The following is a 23124-nucleotide window of genomic DNA, read 5'->3' on the forward strand; positions in this document are numbered from 1 at the left end:
GGTTGTACGAATCATATGACCCCCTATATCGAGGATCTGGATCCATCTTCTCTTCAAGACTACCAACGCCTTATTGGACTCACGGATGCGACTACCATTACCTCTCAAAAGAAGGGTACCGTACTTATCCAACCTACGTCCGGCGGCAACGTTCTCGCTCTTCGCGATGTTCTCTTGGTTCCTAGTCTTGCCCAGCCGCTTATATCTGTTGCTAAATGCACTGATAACGGCGTTACCGTCTCCTTTCACCCCACCAACGTCGTTACGTTCAATACCGACCGACATTTACTTGCGATGGGGATGCGCGAAGGCGACGCGTACTATTTAGAAGAACGGGTTACTACCTACAAGCCCAGTGCACATGCACTGGTCGCTTCCATAACCCCCCAACTTCTGCATCAACGTCTTTGACACCCTGGAAACCAAATTCTCCCGGTTATGCCTAAGATAGTAGAGGATTGGCCTCCAGTGAGGGCTACGCCGGACTCCGGCGCACGCTGCGATCCATGCGCTCTCGACAAAGCTACCCGCCTTACCTTCCCTAAATTGACATCCCCGCCACACAAAGCCGGCGAGCTGATTCACAGCGATTTACAAGGTCCATTTCGGATCCACGGCATCGACGGAGAGCGCTACAGTCTCGCGTTCCTCGACGATGGCTCCGATTTCGCCCGTACCTACTCCATCAAGGACAAGGAGGCATCCACTATTACCGCAAGGTTTATGATCTTTCATAAGTGGCTCAAGAATCAAACTGGCGTCTCCCTCAAGAACCTACATACGGATAGGGTAGGAGAATACACTGGCGAGCTCACGTCGTACCTACACGACAATGGGATTACCCATGAGTCTACTGTCGCCTATTCTAGTCAACAAAACGGAAAAGCAGAGCGCCTCAATCGGACGTTGCTGGACCGCGTACGCGCCATCTTCGCGGACACTCACCTTCCCCGCAAGCTCTGGCCGTACATCCTGGAGGCTGTCTCTTACCTGCACAACCTCTATTCGCATTCAGTTGCATCCCCGGACGCTAAATCGCGCTCCGAATTCCTTACCGGTCGCCGCCCAAGCATCGCGCATCTGCGCAAGCTCGGATGTCTCACGTACACTGTTGTTTCACCCAAGGGCCGGGACAAGATGGCAAATCGTGCTACCAAGACGTACCTGGTGGGCTATGCTCACGAACAAGGCACCAAAGGTTATTATGTCTGGGATCCAGTACACGACACCGTCGCCGTCTCCTGTGACGTTCGTTTCGACGAATCTACTGGACTCCCTGAGCACCTTCGTCAAGATCCTGCTCTCCTAGACCTTCTAGAAGATGCTCCTACCTCGCAAGAGGAGTTCCCTATCGAACACATCCTTTCCGAATGTCAGCGCCGTGGCAAGAACATCCAAAAGGAATACCTCGTCAAGTGGGTTGGTTTTACTCCCCCCACCTGGCAACCACGCTCTGATCTCATTGAGACTGAAGCGTTGGACATCTGGGAGTCTTGTCCAGACGCTTTCAACGCCCGAACCATTGAAGCCCTCTCAAACGCCTTCAACAAGCGTACCGAAGACACGCCTCAATCCGTCACTATGACCTGGCGACAAGCAATGGCCTCCCCTCAATCAGCTGACTTCAAGCTCGCAGCTGATAAAGAGTTCCAAGCCCTAGTTGATAACGGGACTTGGGAGCTCGTACCCCGTCTGCGCAATCAGCACGTACTCGGTAGTACTTGGGTACTTCGTCAAATCTTCAATCCGGACGGTTTTTTCAAGAAATTCAAGGGCCGCGGTGTAGTTCAAGGTTTTTGTCAGTCCAAGGGTATTGATTATAACGACACCTACACCCGAACCCAACCCATGTCAGTTCTTCGCCTTTTCCTCTCCATTGCCGTCTCTCTTGATATGGAAATCCATCAACTCGACGTCCCCAACGCGTTCTTACGCAGGGATATCGACGGACCTGTCTATGTTGAACAATTTCAAGGCTACGAAGATCTGCACAAGCCGCGCGCAGACTGGGTATACCTACGCCGTGCGCCGTCTCTGCGCGTACCCGATCAGCCTCCGCATGCCCTCCTTTTTATAGCAAGCTTCTCTACCAGGAAGCAGTGGGGGCCCTCACATGGGATCCATTACCTGGCACTGCGATATTTCAACTGCCGTCGGCTTCGTCGCACGTCAGGTCTCAGCTCCTACCCAAGCCGACTGGAATGACGTACTTCGCATCATGCGCTACCTGAAAGGTACCCGCACCTTCGAGCTTACCTACAAGTCCGGTCATTCAGATTAAGCTGGACTTCGCGTCTATACAGACGCATCCTACGCAGACGATGTCAACGACCGCAAGTCTACCGCGGGCATCGCCAGCTTCTTCAACGGCCAGCTTATCTACTCAAAAAGCACCAAGCAGAAGTGCGTAACTCTCAGTTCCACGGGAGCTGAGTCTATCGCCGCAGCCCTCGGTTACAACGAGGTCATCTGGCCCCGCTCAATCATCGCGGAGGTCTTCGGCAACGAATACGGCAACATCAAGGACCCCATGCCATTCCACATTGACAGACAGAGCGCCCGCGAGATTGCCAACTCCACGGCTATTACTCAACGCTCCAAACACTTCGACGTACGCTACCACAAGGTACGCGACGGCGTGGCGAAGAAAGACGTCGTACTCCTCAACACCGCGACGCAGGAACAACTGGCTGATTACTTTACCAAGCCCTTTCCTCCCGAGGTGCATATAAAATCTATTCAAGCGATTCAAGAAGGACGTGTCGCTAGCAATAGACAGCCGGCGACGACTACGTCCGAATGAGACATACAGAACACCCATACCGGGACGGCTTCTGGGCACTATATACGACTTCGGCACCTTAACCGGCCATCGTGATAGCCGCCGCTGCCCCGGCAACGGGGGCTCCACCGGCTCCGGCTCCGCCTCCACCAGGCGGACCCCCTGGACCACCTCCCCCGCCGTTTCCATCACCGTCTCCGTCATCACTCGAAGACGAATCATCCATGTGCTTTCGCAAGTACTGGAGTTGCTTCATCATCTTGTCTCGCTCCCGTCTCTTGACCGCATCACTGCGGCGCTTCGCCTCTTTCATCTTTTCTTTTGATATGCTGCCTTTTCCTTTATATCGCGACTCCGATACTGCATTACATCCCAGGTAGTCTGCCTCCTCCATCAATGCCTCGAATGACCCCTCCTTTCGCTTCGATCGATCCAGTTTCGCCTTCGTAAAGGCCAGGTGCTTTGCGAGGTTCTCATGGTTATCCTTGCGGTACCTCAACGTCGACACCTCCGTTGCCAATTGAAGAGCTTCTCTCACTCGGGCTTTCGACATCGAAGAGTCGCTTGCGGACGCTGTGGATGAAGCGCGCGTAGAGCGCGTAGTCGGTCGTGAGGGTCCCAGCGGAGGTGCAGCTGGAGGGGCTGCTGGCGTCACCGTCTCACAGGCTGTTTGCTTCTTCTTGCCGTCACCACTCTTCTTGCCGTTCCCGCCGTTCTTGCCTCCGTTTGCCATTGTTTTGCGTATTGTGTGGTAGTCTGGGATACGGTAGTTGAGTATGGGAACGTTGGTCTTACCTCTCTGGGGCGACTGACAGCTGTCTCTTGTTTAATACTCGAGGCGTTTCCCTCTTCTTTCATTTTACTCTTTCATTTCTTTCGTTTTTAGTCATAGCTATTCACCCGACGTCCGCCCGCTTTTCGCGTACGGGCGCACCATTGTACTCATTGTTTAAATTGATCTTTCACTTAGATAGACTCGTGAGTTTGAGTGGAGGTGTTGGAGGTATCATCCTCCCAAGTCCCCGGTTAGGGTTCCCATAGTTTATTTCCTCACGTGACTCCCCTCCTGCTTACGCCACGCTTCCGCATACGGGACTTCACTGTTTTCTTCCCCTTCAGACCTCGCGTCCTCTTTCTACTTCAGACTTCCATACATACTTCACAGTACTACATCTCACACAACATAGAGTTCGCCCAGTCATCTGCTTCCTCTGCCAACTACTGCTAAGTGAAGGTCCCATCCGGCTACAGATCATTCATGGCCCTCAGCCAACCGTGCTCTCTTGCGTCGCAGAGCCTCAGTTTCCCTTAGAGCGCTTCCGCTTTCGCTTATCTGTAACGGATTCTACTTCACCATGGACCAAGATGAAGTCGTCTAACGCAGCGCAGTCTTTCACTCGCTCGTGCGTTTCCCATGTAGTCTGCTCAGGTGGGTAACCCACCCACTGAGCAGGATACTCAGGTTTTCCATGGACCAACCTACGTCCGATAATCTTATCGACATAGTATTCTTCCTTGGCTTCCACTTGGACGGGCCCTGGGTTAGAGTCCTCTACATCGTCGATGGGCAGTGGATCTGAAATTGGCTCGTGCCATGGCTTCAAGATATCCGTATGGAAGACCGGGTATAAAACGCCCATTAAAACTGGCAGCTGTAACTCCTATGTTTCCGGGTGTGGTCCTATTGAAACCTTAGCTGATATAGGTGTATCTGAGAGGTCACTAAGACTGGTTTGCCGATGACTGAGGGACGTAGCTGCCCAAAGGGCAGTGTTGTGATGTGGAAGACAGTAGTGTGGCGAGAGTAGTGTGATAGAAAGTAGTGTATTGAAAAGGATAACGTGAAGAGGGGGGATGGGCAACAGGTCTGCCTTTTATACGAATCTGGGGCTTCTTTCTTGGGGATTTAGCTATGTGCTGGGGCGTCCGAAGCACCCTCAGAGGACCCCTCAGAACGCCCAAGGCGTCTCTGAGTGCCGCAATTAAGGTTGGTAAGGTTTTGCGAAGTCTGTGTAGCCTGCTGATGCCCCCATGGACGTCTGCCAAGTCCGCGAAGCCCGCGTCAGGTGCTACAGGCTTCCACAAGCTCAATGAAACCCAATCTAGCTACTGCAACCCGATCACAACTCCATACGGGCACTACCGACCGCCGTGAGCTCTAAGAACATCACGAAAGCGCAGAGCTGACGCCTGGATGTCGGGGAAACGGTCCAGACATCTTCAGACGCGTCCTAAGTCTTGCAGAGCCTTCCAAGTGCCGCATCTTGATGCTATCTCAATACTCCCTCTCATTTGAAGGCTCTGCAGCCTCTAAGTGCATCGCAACTCTCAGACGTGTGAAGTCTGGCATGGGGAGGGGCTTGGTGAGCGCATCAGCTATCATCTCCTTTGTTGGGCAGTACTGGAGGGTAACTGTCTTGTGGGCAACCTGTTCACGAATGAAGTGGTATCGGATGTCGATGTGCTTGGTTCGTGCATGGTGAACTGGGTTTGTGGCGAGTGCCATAGCTCCTTGGTTGTCTTCCCAGATGACTGTGGGGCCTTGGACGAGTCCTGCCTTGTCGTGGTGCGTGCTCAGTTCTCTGAGTAGAGATCTGAGCCACATGGCTTCTTTACAGGCGTCTGTAAGTGCCATGTATTCGCCTTCGGTGGAGGAGAGTGCTGTAGTGCGTTGTCCTCGTGATTTCCACCTTACTGGACCGCCGAAGATGAAGAGGTATCCTGTGGTCGATCTTCGAGTGTCTGGGCAGCCTCCCCAGTCTGAGTCTGACCATCCCACGAGTTTGGGGGTTCCTTGGACGGCTCCCAGTCGAAGTTGGTAGTGTTTGGTCGTCTTGAGATACGCCAGAATGCGTTGGGCAGCTTTCTAATGTCCTTTGCCTGGATTGGCTAAGAACTGACTCACAGCTCCAACTGCTTGGGCTATGTCTGGTCTTGTGCCGATCATTGCGTAGGTCAGACTGCCTACAATGGCTCGATAGGGCTTGTTCTGCATATCTGCAGTGTCTTCAGGCGTTTGAGGTGCCATTTCCTTCGTGAGAGAGCTTCCCACGACGCTGGGAGTTGATACAGGCTTGCAATCGGTCATCCCATATGTTTCAAGGCATTCTTCGATGTACCCAGTTATTGAGCGTCAGGAGTCGTTTGGCTCGGTCTCGAGTGACTAGGAGACCCAGGAAGTAGTGCAGGGCACCTAGATCACGCATTTCGTACGCCTTCTGAAGTTCCTTGGCCTTGAAGCCGTCAGGATCGAGTCTCTTGTTGCTCATAAGTATGAGATCGTCCACATAGAGGATCAGGATGAGTAGCGAGCCCTCAAGGAACCTGATATAGACGCAATGGTCTGAATCAAGACGAGTGCAGCCTTTCTCAACGAGAGTGCCGTGGATTTCGATGTTCCATTCCCTAGGGGCTTGTTTAAGACCATAGAGTGTCTTCTTGAGTTGAAGCACGAGATGCTCTTCTCCTGGCATGATGTAGCCCGGTGGCTGCTTCATATAGATCTCCTCACTGAGTGTCGGGTTCAGGAACGCAGTGGACACGTCCATTTGGTCCATTTTGAGGTCCTGAGCTGCTCCCCACGACAGGAGTAGCCAAATGGTGTCAAACTTGGCCACGGGTGCGAACGTTTCATTGTAGTCAACTCCCTCTTCTTGTGAGAAGCCTTGGGCGACTAGTCTGGCCTTGTAGCGTTCGATACTGCCAGCAGCATTCGTCTCGACCTTGTAAATCCACTTGCAGCCGATAAGGTTGCGATCTTTGGGTGCTCGACAGAGCTCCCAGGTGCCGTTCTTGACGAGGGATGCGTATTCAGCATCCATGGCTTCCTTCCACTTGGCTGAGTCGTTCAACTTTAAAGCTTGCTTGAGGGTTTTGGGCTCTGTGCGCAGTACTTCGGTACCAGGGCATAGGCAAGGTTGCTTTGGCGTACTCGAGTGCTCTGGGAGCGTATGATGCGTCCGTAATGCACCAAATCGTCATCTTCCTGGTCTTCCTGGTCGTCTAGGTCCTCTGGGGCCTCTGCCCATTGATCAGTGTCAGGTTGTGAGTTGGGAGATGCGTCAAGGAGCTCAGAATCCCCTCCTGCAGCGTGCGGGCGTAATTCGGTAGTGTCTGTGGGCTTGGGTGCGGGTGAAACGATGTTGTCAGGCTCAGGATCGAATTCAAAGCTAGCTAAGCTGTCATAGGAGCGATCTGAGGCACTTCTTGGCTTTGTTGTCCAGTTTTCCTCGGTTTTTCATGAGTACCATAGCATAGGCTATGCATCCAAACACTCTGAGATGAAGGAGGAAGGGTTTGCGACCGAAGAAGGCTTCGTATGGCGTCTTGGGGTTGTCTTGGGCAACCATAGGCAGCGATTTCTAATGTGGACAGCTGCAAGCAGCGCTTCTCCCCAGTACTTGTGTCCAAGACCAGCCTGGGTGAGTAGGCAGCGTGCCATTTCGACTAGAGTTCGATTCATATGTTCCGCTACTCCGTTCTGCTGTGGGGTGGCGGTAGCAGCGCACTGGTGTTGGATTCCAGCCTTTCTGAGTGCGACGGCGAATTGGATGGATTCATATTCGCCTCCTTTGTCCGATCTGAGGACTTTAATTGATTTCCCAGTCTGTTTCTCCATAAGGGCCTTGTATTCCTCCCAGGTATCAAAGGTATCGCTTTTCTTGCGTAGGAGCTTGACCCAGACGATTCTGGACTTGTCATCAATCCATGATGCGAAGTAGGTACATCCCCCAAAGGTAGACGTCCTCATGGGGCCACAGAGGTCAGTGTGGACGAGTGCCAGGACTTCTGTGGCTCGGGTCGCTTGCTTCTTCGGGAAGGGAGCTCTGGACTGCTTGGAGAGCGTGCAGACTTCGCAGATGTGGCCATCAGGGTGTCCGGTGACCCTGATGTCGCGTTGGTAGCGCTTCTGGACGTCTTGGGCATTCAGATGACCGAGTCTCTGATGCCAGATATGAAAGGGTGTGCTACAAAGTGCTCTCGCTGAGTAGGCGTGTTCACGGGTAGCCTGGGCTGTCATGGTGTACAGGCCGTTGTCCTTGAGAGCTCTGAAGGCGAGAGCGCCGTCCCTGGTCTTGATTGTGCATTCTGCACTCGAAACCTTGACTTGTGCTCCGTTCTCAGTCAGCTGGGCTACTGAGATGAGGTTCTTTTCCAGTTTGGGAACAAACCAGACGTTTCGAAGGGTGCCAGCATGCTCCCATTGTGTTCTGATCGAGATGGAGCCTGTTCTGATGGCTAGAGCTGACCGGTTGTCAGCTAGCTGAACCTGGATCTCGGTTTCCAGCGTCTTGTAGTCCTCGAGCCATTCCCTGACGTGTGTCATGTGTGAGGAGGCTCCTGAGTCGATAATCCAGCACCCTTGGCTGATTTTCGTGCGTTTCATAGCTGCCATGAAGGGAAACCCGGTTCCCTGGCTGGCCTGGTGTTCGGCTTGATTCGCATTGTTGGCTTGAGCTAGCTCTCGTCTGAGCTTCTTGCACTCTTTCTTCCAATGCTCTTCAATACCACAGTGATGGCACTTTCCCTTCTTCCTGGCGAACCTGGCTGAACCCCCAGCCTCCTGCTGCTGTCCTCCGTCCCCAACGAAGGCGTTTCCAGTCGATCTGACTGGTTTCGAGTTCTCCTTGCGCCTAGCTTCTTCGTTCAGAAGTCTGGCCATCAAAAACCCCATGTCTAAGCCGTTGGCCCTGCTTTCAAGGCTCGTGATGACTTGTTCATAGCTGTTGGGTAAGCTGTATATCAAGGTCGTCATGATATCGTCTTTGGGTACTGGTGCGCCGATAGCCTCCAGCTGTTGGGCGAGCTGTCTGACTTTGTTGATGTGGTCTGTGATCGAGTCAGACTCATTCATAGTGATGGTAAGGAGCTTTCGACGTAGGAAGAGCTTGCTGGCGAGCCCCTTTCGTTTGTGCACCTCAGCTAGCTTAGACCAGGCTTCCCAAGCTGTCTGAGCTGTATGCACATGCATAAGCTGCGTGTCGTTCAGACTGAGGCAGATGTATGCCAGAACCCTCTCGTCCTGACTCCTCGTCCTCCCCTTCAGCCCCCTTTCCCTGCGACGAGCTTGCTGTAGCCGTAGCTCCTTCCTTCTCCCTCTTCCCAGCTTCCACTGCTACCCAAAGTCCCTTCGCCTTCAACATCATCATCATCCGAAACTTCCATAGATGGTAGTTCTCCCCTGTGAACTTATCCACCATAAGTTTCGAAGTCTCTGAGTCTCCAGCCATTGTGTGTTCGAGCTAAAGTCGTCTGTTTCGGGTGTGTGGACGCGTTTTTGGATGTCAAGTAGTGCGTATCTTGTCGAGTTGAGCACTTTGGCGCGTTTTTCGGTCGGACGCTCGTGATTTTGGAGGGATGTGTCAAGAGTAGGGCGTAGGTAGCGTCCGTAGGGGGTTGGGAACGTCTCGAATGGGATTGGCGAAGACGGTTTTAGTGATGATAAAGCTCAGGGCTCATAACCTGTTGAAACCTTAGCTGATATAGGTGTATCTGAGAGGTCACTAAGACTGGTTCTCCGATGACTGAGGGACGTGGCTGCCCAAAGGGCAGTGTTGTGATGTGGAAGACAGTAGGGTGGCGAGAGTAGTGCGATAGGAAGTAGTGTACTGAAGAGGATAACGTGAAGAGGGGGGATGGGCAACAGGTCTGCCTTTTATACAAATCTGGGGCTTCTTTCTTGGGGATTCAGCTATGTGCTGGGGCGTCCAAAACACCCTCTGAGACCCCCTCAGAACGCCCAAGGCGTCTCTGAGTGCCGCAGTTAAGGTTGGTAAGGTTTCGCCAAGTCTTCGTAGCCTGCTGATGCCCCATGGAATTCTGCCAAGGCTACAGGCTTCCACAAGGTGAATAAAACCCAATCTAGCTACTACAACCCGATCACAGCTCCATACGGGCACTACTGACCGCTATGAGCTCCAAGAACATCATGGAATGGCAGTGCTGGCGCCTAGATGTCTGGGAAACGGTCCAGACATCTTCAGAGTCTCCCAAGATGCGTCCTAAGTCTTGCAGAGCCTGGAAGTACAGCATACTCGCTGGAAGTACAGCAACGTCCGTATCGTACCGCTTGTTGTTAAGAAAATCCATAGTCCCACGCGGATTCCTCCGGCGTCCATCCTACCATCCATCCATCCATCCATCTATCTATCCATCCACCGGCCTTCCAAGGTTTACACAAGATCTTTCTCAGCTGGCCCGCTCGTACACGCTTCCACGATGTCCGCTTTTCCTTCTTCGTTCGGTGACAACGGTGGCGCTTGGCGCGAGCCCCTTCAGGTCATTAGTGATTTGCATGACCCCCGCAAGGATCCCACGGCTCATAGCGAGTCCGACAGCGAACATTCCGCATGCGCTTGTGGTTCCGACGCTTCCCGCGCTCGTATCTATGTTTATCTTGCCGCTGGCGGCATCGATTACAACGGCTTTGGTGTTGCGCTGTATGGACCTTTCACGCACTTGGATGCGGAAATCGCGTTCGGCTTCTTGCGCTTCTGTATTGAGATGGGGCTGAACTTTGATACCGTTTGCAAAGGTTTGGCCGGAAACACTCTCGAACGCACGACCGCCACCGCTTTGCGTTTGCGCTACGCTATCGACGCCAACCCCTCTCGGTTTGCTTTGCGCGAACTCGGTGATATCACCCGCGTTGCGATCCAATCGCGTTCTGCGCGCAATCGATACCATGCCAGACCCAATCGTCAGCGTACTACGGGTCGTCTCCCGCCGGTTCATGCTGGTGCTTCTCGTCCTGGTGCTGATGCCGATTTACGTCCTCAGAGTACTCCTATCAACCCGTCACCGCAGGAGATGATTGTTATGATCTCGACGACGGGGGCGGAAGCGAAGTAGAGAAGACAGGGTGAGTGTGATAGGCGACAAGAGATTGTATTGGCGAAACAAGAACCAAGGACTAGAACAGGAGATGAGAAGAACTGGTGTTGATCTGCTGGGGAGGAAAGGAATGGACGAAGAGAGGCCGGCTATTTATAGATAGGCAACCCAGCAGATCAGAGAACAACAACAACCAGAGGGGACTGGGGGGGCGCCAGCTTTGCTCCGAGAGCGTGCGTGGCGAGCGTAGAGAGCATTGCTACAGCTGCTGGCTATGGAGAAGTAGTGGGGGATGTGGAGAAGCCGAGGGGGGATTGGCGAAATGAGAGGAGAGAGGAGGAGCGGCGATATTGCGGGAGGATTGGCAAAATGAGAGGAGAGAGGGGGAGTGGCGATATTGCAAGAGGATTGGCGAAATGAGAGGAGAGAGGGGGAGTGGCGATATTGCAAGAGGATTGGCGAAATGAGAGGAGAGAGGGGGAGTGGCATTGACATTGACATTGACACTGACGTTGACATTGACATTGGCGTTGACACTGACATTGACACTGACATTGACATTGACATTGTGCGTTTGACATTTGGCGGTTGACATTGGCGGCTGTCAGTAGGTAAGCTTATGGTATGGGCGCGTCGTCCATAACATCACCCCTCTTTTTAGCGGCGGTGGCGGCGGCGTCGGGTTTGGTGTGGCCGCAGAGGAGGTGCTACGGGGACAGAGGAAGGCTTGTTGGGGTACGCGCTGTAGAAGTCCTGGAGGAGTGCGTCTGTATGGGTGAGGTGTTCCACGGGCTCCCAGGTGTTCTCGGAGTCAGGCCAGCCCTGCCATTTGACCAAGTACTGAAGGCGACGACAATGGATGCGAGAGTCAAGGATGGCTTCGACAGCCCACTCTTCTTAACCCTCAACGGTCTCTGGGGGCGCGGGTTCGGGTTCGTGTCCTTCGGGGATGGTGAAGCGGGGTTCGAGGAGCGAGCGTGGAAGACATCGTGGATTTTGTACGTAGGCGGGAGCTTGAGCCGGTAGGCGACGGGATTGATTTTTTCAATGATGGGGAATGGCCCAATCTTGCGATGGTCGAGTCCCTGAGAGGGCCGGGTTGTCTGGAGGTTTTTGCGGAGGAGCCAGACGTGGTCGCCAGGCTTGAAGTCTGGTCCAGGAATTCGCTTAGCGTCGGCATAGCGCTTCATTCGGTCTTGGACTTCCTTGAGCTTGAGGGCGAGCTGTTTATGGACTTCCCTGATTTGTTTAGCGCGGGCTTCAGCGGCGGGGTTGACGGATTCGGAGGTAGCAGAGGCCGCGAAACTGAAGCGGGGGTGGAGACCCTTGTTGGCGTAGAAGGGGGTGGTCTGGGAGGCGGACTGGTGGGTGTTGTTGTAGGCGAACTCGGCGGACGACAGAAGCTGTTTCCAGTTGTCCTGTTGGTGGTTGCAAAAGCATCGGAGATACTGTTCCAGGATCTGGTTGGTGCGTTCCGTCTGGCCATCGCTCTGGGGGTGGAAGGCCGAGGAGAGGTTGGCTTTTGCCCCAAGGAGTTCGAGAAGTCGACGCCAGAACCGGGACTTAAACTGGGGTCCTCGGTCAGAGATGACGTCGTCGGGGAGGCCGTGGAGACGGATGATGTTGTGGAAGACTAGGTCGGCGGTGGATTCGGCGGATTCTGACTTGCTGCAGGCGATGAAGTGGGCCATCTTGGTGAGGCGACAGTTGACGTTCAGGATGGAGTCGTACCCGTCCACGGGAGGCAGACCGGTGATAAAGTCCAGGGACCAAGATCCTCAAGGGCGGGTAGGGATACTGTTGGGTTGGAGTAGGCCGTAAGGTTTGTGTTGACTCGATTTCGCTTGGCGGGTGTCCAGACGTACGGGATGTCTTTCCGGGTCAGGGCTGTGAGCGGGGTAGCGATCTTGGAATAACCTTGGATGAATCGGCGATAGAAGTTGGCAAAGGTGAGGAACCGCTGGACGCCTTTGACCGTCTTGGGAGGTTCCCAATCCGTGATGGCAGCGATCTTCTTGGGGTCCATCTGGATGCCTTTCTCAGAGATGATGAAGCCTAGGAACTCAACGGATTCGCGGTTGAATTCGCACTTCTCTGGTTTGGCGTACAACCCATGCTGTCGGAGGCGGGACAAGACTTCGCGGACATGTTTGGGGTGATCTTCGGGGTTCTTGGAGAATATCAGGATATCGTCAAGGTAGACGACAACAAACACATCGAGAATGTCGCAGAAGATGTCGTTCATCAGGTACTGGAAGACGCCAGGAGCATTGCTGAGTCCAAAGGGCATGACATTGTATTCGAATAGACCGTAGCGGCAGCGGAAGGCGGTCTTCCATTCATCGCCCGGGCGCATGCGTAAGAGGTTATAAGCGCCGCGGAGGTCGATCTTGGTGAGACGGCGGGCGCCGCGCAAACGATCCATGATACCGTTGATCAGGGGCAGGGGGGTAGCGATTCTTCACCGTGATGCTGTTCAGGCCTCGATAATCGACGCAGAGGCGGAGAGAACCGTCCTTTTTCTTCACGAATAAGACTGGCGCACCGGCAGGGGACTTTGAGGGTTTGATGAATCCTTTGGCGAGGTTTTCTTCGAGGTATTCACAGAGTGCTTTCATTTCTGGTTCGCTGAGGCTGTAGATCAGGCCGAAAGGTGGCTGTTTGCCTTCCTCCAGATGGATAGGACAGTCATAGGGCCGGTGATCGGGGAGAGTGTCAGCATTTTTCTTTTCGAAAACGTCAGCGAAGTCTTGATACTCGGGGGGCAGGAAGTCTTTGATGTCTTTCTCGGGTGTCGGGGGGTTACTGGGGCTAGGCGAGGCCGGGAGATCGGGTTTCGCAGGGTTTGCGTAGGCGACAAAGACCTGGTCATGCCTTGCTGCGACCCGGAAGGCTGGGGCGGAGACGAACGAGACTCGGAGCGGCGTGGGAGCCGGTTCTGGGGTGCTGGAGCGAGATACCTTGGGTACTGGAATCGACCATGTTTTGTCGACGGGGACTTCATCCTGGGGGATGCGGATCAAGGGCTCGGGGGTTCTGGCGGGTGCTGGGCTCGGGGGTGCTGGAGAGTTGTCCCAATTCGGAATTCATGGTACTGACAGTCGCAACGGAAACCGACCGAAAGGTTCTTGAAGTCAAGGTTAATGTCGTGGAGGCGGAGCCAGGGGAGACCAAGGAGGATTGGAGCATGGGGTGATTTGGTGACATGGAAGACGAGTTCTTCGAAGTGGTTGTCGACCCACATGCCTACTGGTTGGGTGTGATGGGTGATTGGCCCAGCAGAGCTGGGTTGACCGTCAACAAGTTCGATCGTCAGTGGACGCTGATGCGGGACTAGGGCGATGCGGTGTTTGCGGGCAAAGTCTCTGTCGATGAAACAGGACAGGGCACCGTTGTCGATCATGGCTGAGGTGGGTATCAGGGCGCGGCTGTATGATACCATGATGGTAACGGGGTAGTTGAAGGGTTCGAAGGGACCCAGCGCAACCATGGCGCGTGGGTTAATTTCGGAGTTTTCGACATGGGTGGCGGCTAGGAGGATTTTGTCGGCTATAACGGAGTCGGGAACCAGGAGGGTGGCCTCTTCCGTTGCAGGAGCTGCGAGGTTCGGAGGCACAGAGGAGTGTGTGTAGTCCAGTCGCTGGGGCTTTACTGCGGCTGGACAAAACTATCGAAGTTCTGAAGGCTGTGATCTTGGCGTTAGACTAGGGGCGCCATCCAGGCTTGCGCAGTGCCGGTGAGGTAGGTGCCAATCGTTTGGATCTTGATGATGTCGCTGGGGTAGCGGTCCGGCTGGGGAGCAAACATCAACCGGATGTTGTTCAACCACCCACGGAATTTGCTGCGGGTACCATCAAACTTCTCAGGCGAGCTGCTTCTCGGGTCCAGAGCTCCGGGAGCAGGGTTGGTCACTTGAGGACGGGTGTACGCATCGGCTTGGACCTGGGCAGCAATGTTCTGGGCGGCTTGTGCGTCGGCTTGGGCTTGTGCTAGGTTGGCCTGCAAGTTGGCGTTTTGGCTTTGCAAGGCGGCGATGGCTTGGCACATATCATTCCATTGCTCGGCGGTGAAAGGTACGGATTCGGATTGGGACATGGCAAAAAGGTGTGGCAGATGCAGGGCTGGACGGGTTCTGAACTTCGCAGTGTTGGAGCAGATCAAACTGTTATGAGCTCGACGACTGAGGCGGAAGCGAAGTAGAGGAGACAAGGCGGGAGCGTTACGCGACAAGAGATTGTATTGGCGAAACAAGAGACAAGGACTAGAACAAGAGATGAGAAGAACTGGTGTTGATCTGCTGGGGAGGAAGGGAATGGACGAAGAGAGGCCGGCAGATAGGCAACCCAGCAGATCAGAGGACAACAACAACCAGAGGGGACTGGGGGGAGGGGGCGCCAGCTATGCTCCCTAGCCTAGAGCGAGCGTAGCAGGCGTAGTGAGCAAGCTACAGCTGCTGGTTGTGGAGAAATACTGGTGAGGTTGACAAACGGCCGGAGATTGGCTCACAGTTGAGCAGGGTAAAAGAGGAGCGGCGAATGGAGGGTTGGCGAAATGAGAGGGGAGAGGAGGAGTGGCGATATTGCGGGAGGATTGGCGAAATGAGAGGAGAGAGGAGGAGTGGCGATATTGCGGGAGGATTAGCGAAATGAGAGGAGAGAGGGGGAGTAGCATTGACATTGACATTGACACTGACATTGACACTGACATTGACATTGACATTGGCGTTTGACATTGGCGGTTGACATTGGCAGCTGCCAGTAGGTAAGCTTATGGTATGGGCGCGTCATCCATAACAGTATTCAGAATAGGTTCGTCGTCGATTGGGCTGAAACAGTCCCTCATAATCGACGCCGTGATCACTGTTCGAATCTGAAACAAGACTTTCTTCGGTGTCGGATTCTTCGGATAGCATTGGCATGTCGTCCATAATTGACTGCTGTCGGTAGGTAAACGCTTGTACGTGGTACTCGATTGATTGTTTGTAAGCTTCTTCAACGTTGTGTTCTGAATCTCGTTCGTTGTCTGTTGTAACTGCATCGGTCGGTTCTTCAGTGACGTTTCCTTTTGTCAAATCATATTCTTCGCTGTCCGTTTCTGTCTCATAGTACTGAATCATGTACGGTCGCATTTGTAGGGGCCGTCGGAGTTTGTGTCCGTAAAGCATTTCGATGTCTTCGAGGTATTTGGGGTGAACCCAACGTTTTGATGTCTTCAAGTACGTGTCCAGAGGTTGAATCCCATACTTAGCTGGTGCGGCGGGGAATTGAGGGCTTTTGGCAGATTCTGGGCCGAATATATGACACCATACACTTCCATCATCACAATTCTTCTCTTCTAATCGGGTAATTTGGCGGTAAGGTCTTCCCAAAATCAAATAATGACTGAGAGACTCGGAACTGACAAAACAAGCGGTCGAGCAACTGATGGATCCAATAGAAATCTTGACGTCGTAGACGACACCATTAATTCGACTGGGTCTTCCATCCATATTCTTCAGTGTCGTATTTGCAGGAATGGTCTCTTCGATTGGGATGTTCAGGGCTTCGAATAAACGTAGCAACATTAGATTCACTTCGGCGCCGGAATCCAATAGTGCAACGATCGAGTTTGAGTACTGGTTGATTTTAACGTTCGCATGCGGACTGATTCCACTCAGAGTCGGGGTCTTATAATGTTCCGTCGCGATTTGTCGAAACATCATCACTTCTCCTTCATCCATCTCTTCAGACTGAATGTTGTACACATTTTTGAGGTACTGCTGAGGGCGTGCCGCATGCTGGATGGCGTTCACATTGAACGACATTTCGGCAATTTGTTTGTCACGGGCTTTCTTCTGCTTTTCTCGATCACTTCGTTTCTGGTTTCGTTCTTCATACTGGTCGATTGGTACACGGTGTTGTTGTAGGTCAGATGCAACGGATTTACGAAACTCGGGACTGAGCGTCATCAGTTCCGGCAAAGTAATGCCAATATTGACATTCTTGTAGAGTCTGCGTTTGATTGCGTCAACGGGATGATTGCCTTGGTCTGCAATGTCGAGATGAAACTACAACTTTGGCTGTCTTTGCTTGGGTTGTTCTTCATCCGTATCGGTCTCAGTATCAGTCTCCATCAGCTTAACAGGTCGATCGTCAATTGATCGGTCTCAAATCGGACGGCGTTTCTTTTTCTCTCCTGGTTTTAGGATATCCCTTCCAGCAAATCTTTCTCGGACGGCTCGGGTAGGCAATTTTCTCTTTCGGATGGTGTCATCTGCATCTTCCGTATCGGTTCCAGCTCTGGCCCTGCTTGTCCACTTCGGGGTCGGTTTCTGTCAGCTGGATCAGCAACAGCAGGTTGTTTCGGATCGCGGGCTTGGGCAATAGCCGTATCAAAATGAATGGGATCGTCCCAGTTCGTAATGTTCCGCAACATATAGGTCAAATCTTTGGCATGTTCTACAAGATAATCGCGAATTTCCGATGAGCGTTTGGAGACTTTGCGGGTCTTTTTCTTGTCATCGTTTCGCAGCATAAACGAATTGATTGAATGACTGTAGGATCTCCGATTGGCGGAAGTGTCGCGGTTGCGGAGTACGGCAGCTTTGGCATCTTCGAAAACTTTCTTGATTCCTCCTCGTCCAATTTTCAAAGGGATTTCTTGTCCAGGTACTCCAATCGTCGTATTGTCAGGGTACGCAATTCGTCCTTGTCCGTTAATAACTAACTCTCCTCGGTTCTGAACCTTGGAAAAGTCTCTGCAAAATCTGCGCTGGTGTCCTTCCTCATCACAATAAACGCATTGCAAGGGTCCAACATTCGCGTTGCCGGTATTTGTTGAGCTACTGCCTTGCAAATCGTTCGCAGGCGGAAGTCAGGTCGCAGGAGTCAAGCTCTGCTGGATTCGGTTCTGGCTAGTCTGCAACTGTGCCATTTGTTCGGTCATTTCACGTACTGCTTGGTCAAGTTTGCTCTCGGTCTGCAATACTTGTCCTTGTACAAATTCAGCTGGTCGCTAACAGTCGGGTTGGCAATACCAGGGATCGTAAGAATCGGTTTCTGAACGGTCATAGATCGTACGTTGGAATCGGGTTGCTTGATAACTGTCGTAAGTCGAGAAAGCGCGGCATCTTCATTGATTGCTTTGGTGAGGGCTTCCATAATTCGGCTAACGGAGGGTAACTGAGTCGGTCGCAAGTGGGTTCCACGTTCAGCAGCAAGTCGTCGGGCTTGTTCCAGAACTCGTTTGTCGAAGCCGGGTTTGTCTTTCCACGGGGTCAGAAGCAGATTGATTTTCTCTTTATCGGTGACGCCATCGATTCTTGAGTATTGATAGGCCATTTCGTTGATAAATTCAGCAACGTTGGCAGTATTCTGTTTGATATGGTCTCGTCGACTGAGAGCCCATTGTTCGAGGTTGTTGAAGGTATGGTGAGTTTGAAATGGATCAAAGTGCAATATCACTTCTTCAGTAAACGTCGCCCAGGTTGGTTCTTCTCTCCATCGAGTATATTCGGTTATGTTGAGCAATTGGAAACTAGGCATACTACGAAGCAGCGGTCGAATGCTTGGTTTCAAATACCGGCTGAATGTCTGCATCCATCGTTTGTGTTTCAATTCCACGATTTGTAGTTCCCGCTGATTAGCAATAGCAGGATCTTGCGGGTTGTACGGACTGCAAAGTGTGGTGTGCAGAGGGTTTAGGACAATGCTTGGGTACTTGACGTCAGGTTCGTATCCAGCGTCGTTAAGTTGAGCATAGAATAGGTCGATTTTCTCTTGTACATCTCGTCCATCGAACTCTATAGCTCCAGGTTGTCCTGTCATAGGTAAACGTTTTGAACTAGCAATTTGAAGTAGTATTGCGAACTGGTCGGCAGTCATAGTAAACATCAAGTTATTCGTACCATAGTCGGGAGGCGGGTTGTTTGGGTTCGGGTTGGGATCGGGATTCGGGTCAGAATTCGGGTTATCGGGCGGTGGATTAGCGTCTGCCATTTTGTCAAGAAAGTTGCTATTACTCAAAGAAAATGCGAAGGTGTCTAAAATAAACAGTCGGAAGTCGCCTCTAGAAACGAGTCGGTCGTCGGAGTATGAAAAAGCTGACGTCAAAGAGTGGCGCAGCAGAATGCACGTGTGAAAACGCGCATTTGCGTGTCGAAACAAGGGGTAGGCTGTCGAAAAGTCGGGCGGAGACACGCTGTCAAGCTGTCGAAAAGCGGCTGTTTTTGGTAGATAGCGAGTCAAATAACTAGCGTATCATTTTTTGTCGGTTTTTGTTGTAGAGTAGGTACAAAATCTATACGGATAAACGGGTTGAAGGGAACTCTGAGCGATAGAATCTCTTTTTGTCGAAGAAAAGGACTCCCGGTAGGATCGCCTGGTGGTGGCCAGCAGAAGCGAGGGTCTGTCAAGTACGGGGTTACGGTCGGGTGTCGGGAAAAATAAGCTGCCGGTCTCTCAATAGCACAAGAAGAGATCTCAAGCGAGAGCGTTGTCTTGCCACCTTAATATCCAGGTGCTTTGAAAGGAGTCCTTCTTCTAATACGGGGTCAGGAATTACGGGCACGGGCACAAAATACGGAATCGGAATATCTGCGGGTTTGACTACAAAACAAAACAACGGGGTTATCCAGTCTCACTCTCAGCTCTTCTTACGAACTTCCTGAACTGTCAAGTCCTCGGCGACGTCAGCAAAGTACAAGTCACAACACTCGGGGTCGTCTTGTCTAAGCTCTCCGGGTCTATGAGCGCGCCTTGAAAGTCTATCTGAAACTGAAAGAAGTCGTTGGGAGTAGAGAAGTAGAAAGGTCTGTTGTTGATCGGGATCTGTGTTCTGCGTATCGTACAGAGGTCTTGGGAAAACAGGCGGGTTTTCATATGGATTTTTCTAGGCTACGGGATTTTGTCGAAGTCCAAAATCTCTACTAGTCGTCTCTAGAGGATTTAGCTACGTCGGGGTCTTTTTCTCTTTTCCTGCGGCGGTCTACATAGTTTTTCCTTTTTCCATTCGCATTTTTGGCGCTGATACAGTCTTATCGCTAATCTTTTCTTGGGGGTTTCTGCAACGTTCAGCGTATACGGCCACCGGAAATTGGTCTTCTTGTTTTGTAGGTGATTTCGTCAGTGTTTCGGGCGTCGTGGGAGCTTCTGGTTGGTCGAGAGTCGGGTTGGGGGTGCTTTCATGTGTGAGATCCTCTCCTACGCCTACATTTTTCGCATGTCAGTTGTATCCGAGGACAAAACGTTGTTGTGAAGCAAGGTTTTGGTAAAGGTAGTTGTATTTGGTAATCGTCGGAGTGTCGGGAACGCGAGTGTGCCCATCTATTGTCGGAATTTTTGACGGTATTTTAACGTTGTCATATAAAGGTGATTTCTTTCGCTTGTCAAAGATTCTAGGCGTATAATTGGCGTCGGAATATTCTCAATTTCAAGCGCAGTTCGAAGCGCAATACTACATCGTTGGAACACTGTCGCGGATGTGCTGAGTCGTAATCCTTATTATGCTCCTCGCTGCGCCAAGCGTAACAAGCGAGTAGAAATCGCTGCGGCCATGGGGATGTGCATTGGGTATATTCTTTAGGGAATGTTACGCTTGGAGATTGGGTACAAACCTTGGCGGCTGATGAGTCCTTCGCTTTGCGGAAAGAGGCGTTGTCACAGCCGAAGGAACAACAGTCTACATTCGATCGCCGTTTTTCGATCGATGAGTATGGGCGTTTACTGTACCACGATAAGTTCTATGTGCCAGCTGCTTTACAAGGGACTGTATTGCAGGCGTACCACGACTTGTTGCTCACTGGCTCGCATACGGGGGTACAAGGTACATTGGGCAAACTCCTACGTGAGTTTTACTGGCTTGATATGGACGCAGATGTCAGAGGGTACATCAAGACTTGTGAGTCTCGCCAAAGGTTCAAGTCGCCGAAGAATAAGCGTGTCGGCTTACTTCGTTCGCTCCCAGTTCCCGACCGACGTTGGCACACGATGGGTTCGGACCCTGTCTCGATGCCAATAACACGGTCGTGGGGGGGGAAGGTGCATAGTGATGCGTTTGACGACAGTATTATTGTCTTCATCAACTATCTGTCAGGGCGCGCATACTTTGTACCTGCGGCATCCACGATAAGTGCCAAAGAGTTGGCGCATCTTTACTTCCGTGAGGTATGGCGTCATACAGGTACTGTAGCTGTGATCATCAGAGATCGAGATCCTTGCTACCTGGCAGACTTCTGGAAGGCGTTTCAATCGTTGTTGGGCACTAAGCAGAGCTTGAGCACGGCACGACACCAACAGACGGACGGAAAGGTCAAACGGTGTATCTCTATCTTGAGAAAGATGTTTAAACCGTACCTTAATGTAACGGGAGACCATTGGGTCGACAAACTGCCAATGTTGGAGTTTGCCTACAACCGTACGCAGAACAGCACCGGATACTGCCCTTTCGAGGTTGATTTGGGTAGAATTCCGCAGGCGCCGATGCATTGGCAAGTTGACGCAAAGGTGTTGGAACGTATGGACGATACGTCGATCCCATTCTTGCATAAGTCATGACATGAGATCATTAAACAGATGGAGAAGCGTGCTGAGGCATACCGATCCATTGAACTCATAGTGCAGCAGAAACTGCGGGAGAGCAGGACAAACAAGCAAAGTATCACGATCGTGGACGTCGTGTACAGAGCTTTAGTCCAGGAGATAAAGTCCTGTTGAACAGCGACGGGATAACGATCCCTGCTTTCAATAAGAAGCCACCCAAGTTTAGACAGAGCTGGCTAGGACCCTTCATCGTGAAGAAGGAAGGACCACACCCGGAAACATACGAGTTAGAGCTGCCAGCTTTGATGGGCGCTTTCTACCCAGTCTTCCATACGGATATCTTGAAGCCTTGGCACGAGCCGACTTCAGATCCGCTGCGCATCGACGATGTAGAGGACTCTAACTGTTATGAATGGGCGGAGCCGATGGAAATAGAGGCGACTTGTGGTGCAGGTTGTTGACAGGTAATGATATTCAGACCGAAACAAGAACTAGAACAAGACTAGGAAGAACTGGTGTTGATCTGCTGGGGGATCAGGAAGTGGGGAGCTCAGGGGAGGCGACTATTTATGTTTTTCTGGGAAGGCTGGGGAAGCGTGGGGAAGCAGAAGGGTACGGAATGAGAGGGAAGCCAAGAGAAGCGCCAAGGGTGGGGAAGCATAGAAACAGAAGACTGGGGATGGGGTGGCTACGCTGAGGCTGTGGGCGGGTACGTGGGGAAGTATGGAGAAGGGTTTGTAAGCGCCGAGTGTTGGGAGGTGTGGCTACGTGCGGCTGCGTGGAGAAATGAAGGCAGTGGCAGGTGTGGGGTAGCGCGGCTGCGTGCGGCTGCGAGGTTTGGCAGACGTCAGGTTTTGACAGGGAATTGACATTGACTGACTGTTGGGATGCTGTCATGAGGTAAGCGCATGGTATGGACGCGTCGTCCATAACATCACCCCCTCCTTTAGCCACGGCCTCCGGATGTTGTTTTGATGTTGGCAGGCTTTGGTCGGGGTTTGTCGGGGTACTTTTGGTGGAACTGGGCAACAAGCTCTTGACATCGGGCAAGGTGTTCCACTGGCTCCCATGTGTTCTCCGAGCTTGGCCAACCCTGCCACTTGATGAGGTACTGAAGGTGTGTGCGTCGAATACGGGAGTCAAGAATGTCTTCCACAATCCATTCCTCCTGTCCTTCGACTTCTTCTGGTGGGGTGGGTTCTGGCTCAGTTCGCTCCGGAATGGTGAAACGTGGTTCAAGAAGGGAGACATGGAAGACGTTGTGAATTTTGTAGGATGGGGGAAGCTTGAGGCGATATGTGACCGAGTTGATCTTCTCCGTGATTGTGAAGGGGCCAATCTTACGGTGATCAAGTTTCTGGGAAGGTCGGAGAGTCTTGAGATTCCGCTGTAAGAGCCAGACACTGTCCCCAGGTTTCATGTCTGGGCTAGGTGCCCTCTTAGCATCGGCAAAGCGCTTCATGCGTCCTTGGGCCTCCTTGAGCTCAGTGGCAAGCTGTTCATGGATTTCCTTGAGATGGTTGGCACGAGCTTCGGCTGCAAGATTAAGGGATTCGGTTGTGGTGGCGGAAGCTAGACTGAATCGAGGATGGAACCCATAGTTGGCATAGAAGGGGGTTGTATGGGTGGCGGAGTGGATGGTGTTATTGTAAAAGAACTCAGCAGAAGACAAGAGTTCCTTCCAGTTATCTTGTTGATAGTTGCAAAAGCAGCGAAGGTATTGCTCAAGAATCTGATTGGTCCGCTCGGTTTGTCCATCGCTCTGGGGATGGAACGCCGATGAGAGGTTGACCTTGGTTCCCAGGAGAGCGAAGAGACGTTTCCAGAAGTGGGAGTTGAACTGTGGGCCACGGTCAGATACAATATCGTCGGGGAGTCCATGGAGCCGGATGACATGGTGCCAGATCAGATCTGCAGTTGACTCAGCGGTGGCAGTTTTCCTGCACGGTACAAAGTCCGCCATCTTGGTGAACCGGCAGATGACAACGAGCA

At 52.3% G+C, this 23124-nt stretch overlaps 1 protein-coding gene across 1 annotated transcript; it reads left to right on the forward strand.

The window, feature by feature from the left end:
* Positions 1-9808: 9808 nt before the first annotated feature.
* On the forward strand, positions 9809-10633 carry EV422DRAFT_597924 (uncharacterized protein; the record flags this gene model as incomplete). The annotated part of the gene is made up of 1 exon (XM_053073630.1): positions 9809-10633. A coding segment is annotated over one exon (825 nt), but the record flags the coding sequence as incomplete, so codon positions are not given.
* Positions 10634-23124: the final 12491 nt, after the last annotated feature.

This window comes from Fimicolochytrium jonesii (genome assembly GCF_025526975.1).
Source record: "Fimicolochytrium jonesii strain JEL569 chromosome Unknown EV422scaffold_15, whole genome shotgun sequence".
Classification (NCBI taxonomy): domain Eukaryota; kingdom Fungi; phylum Chytridiomycota; class Chytridiomycetes; order Spizellomycetales; family Powellomycetaceae; genus Fimicolochytrium; species Fimicolochytrium jonesii.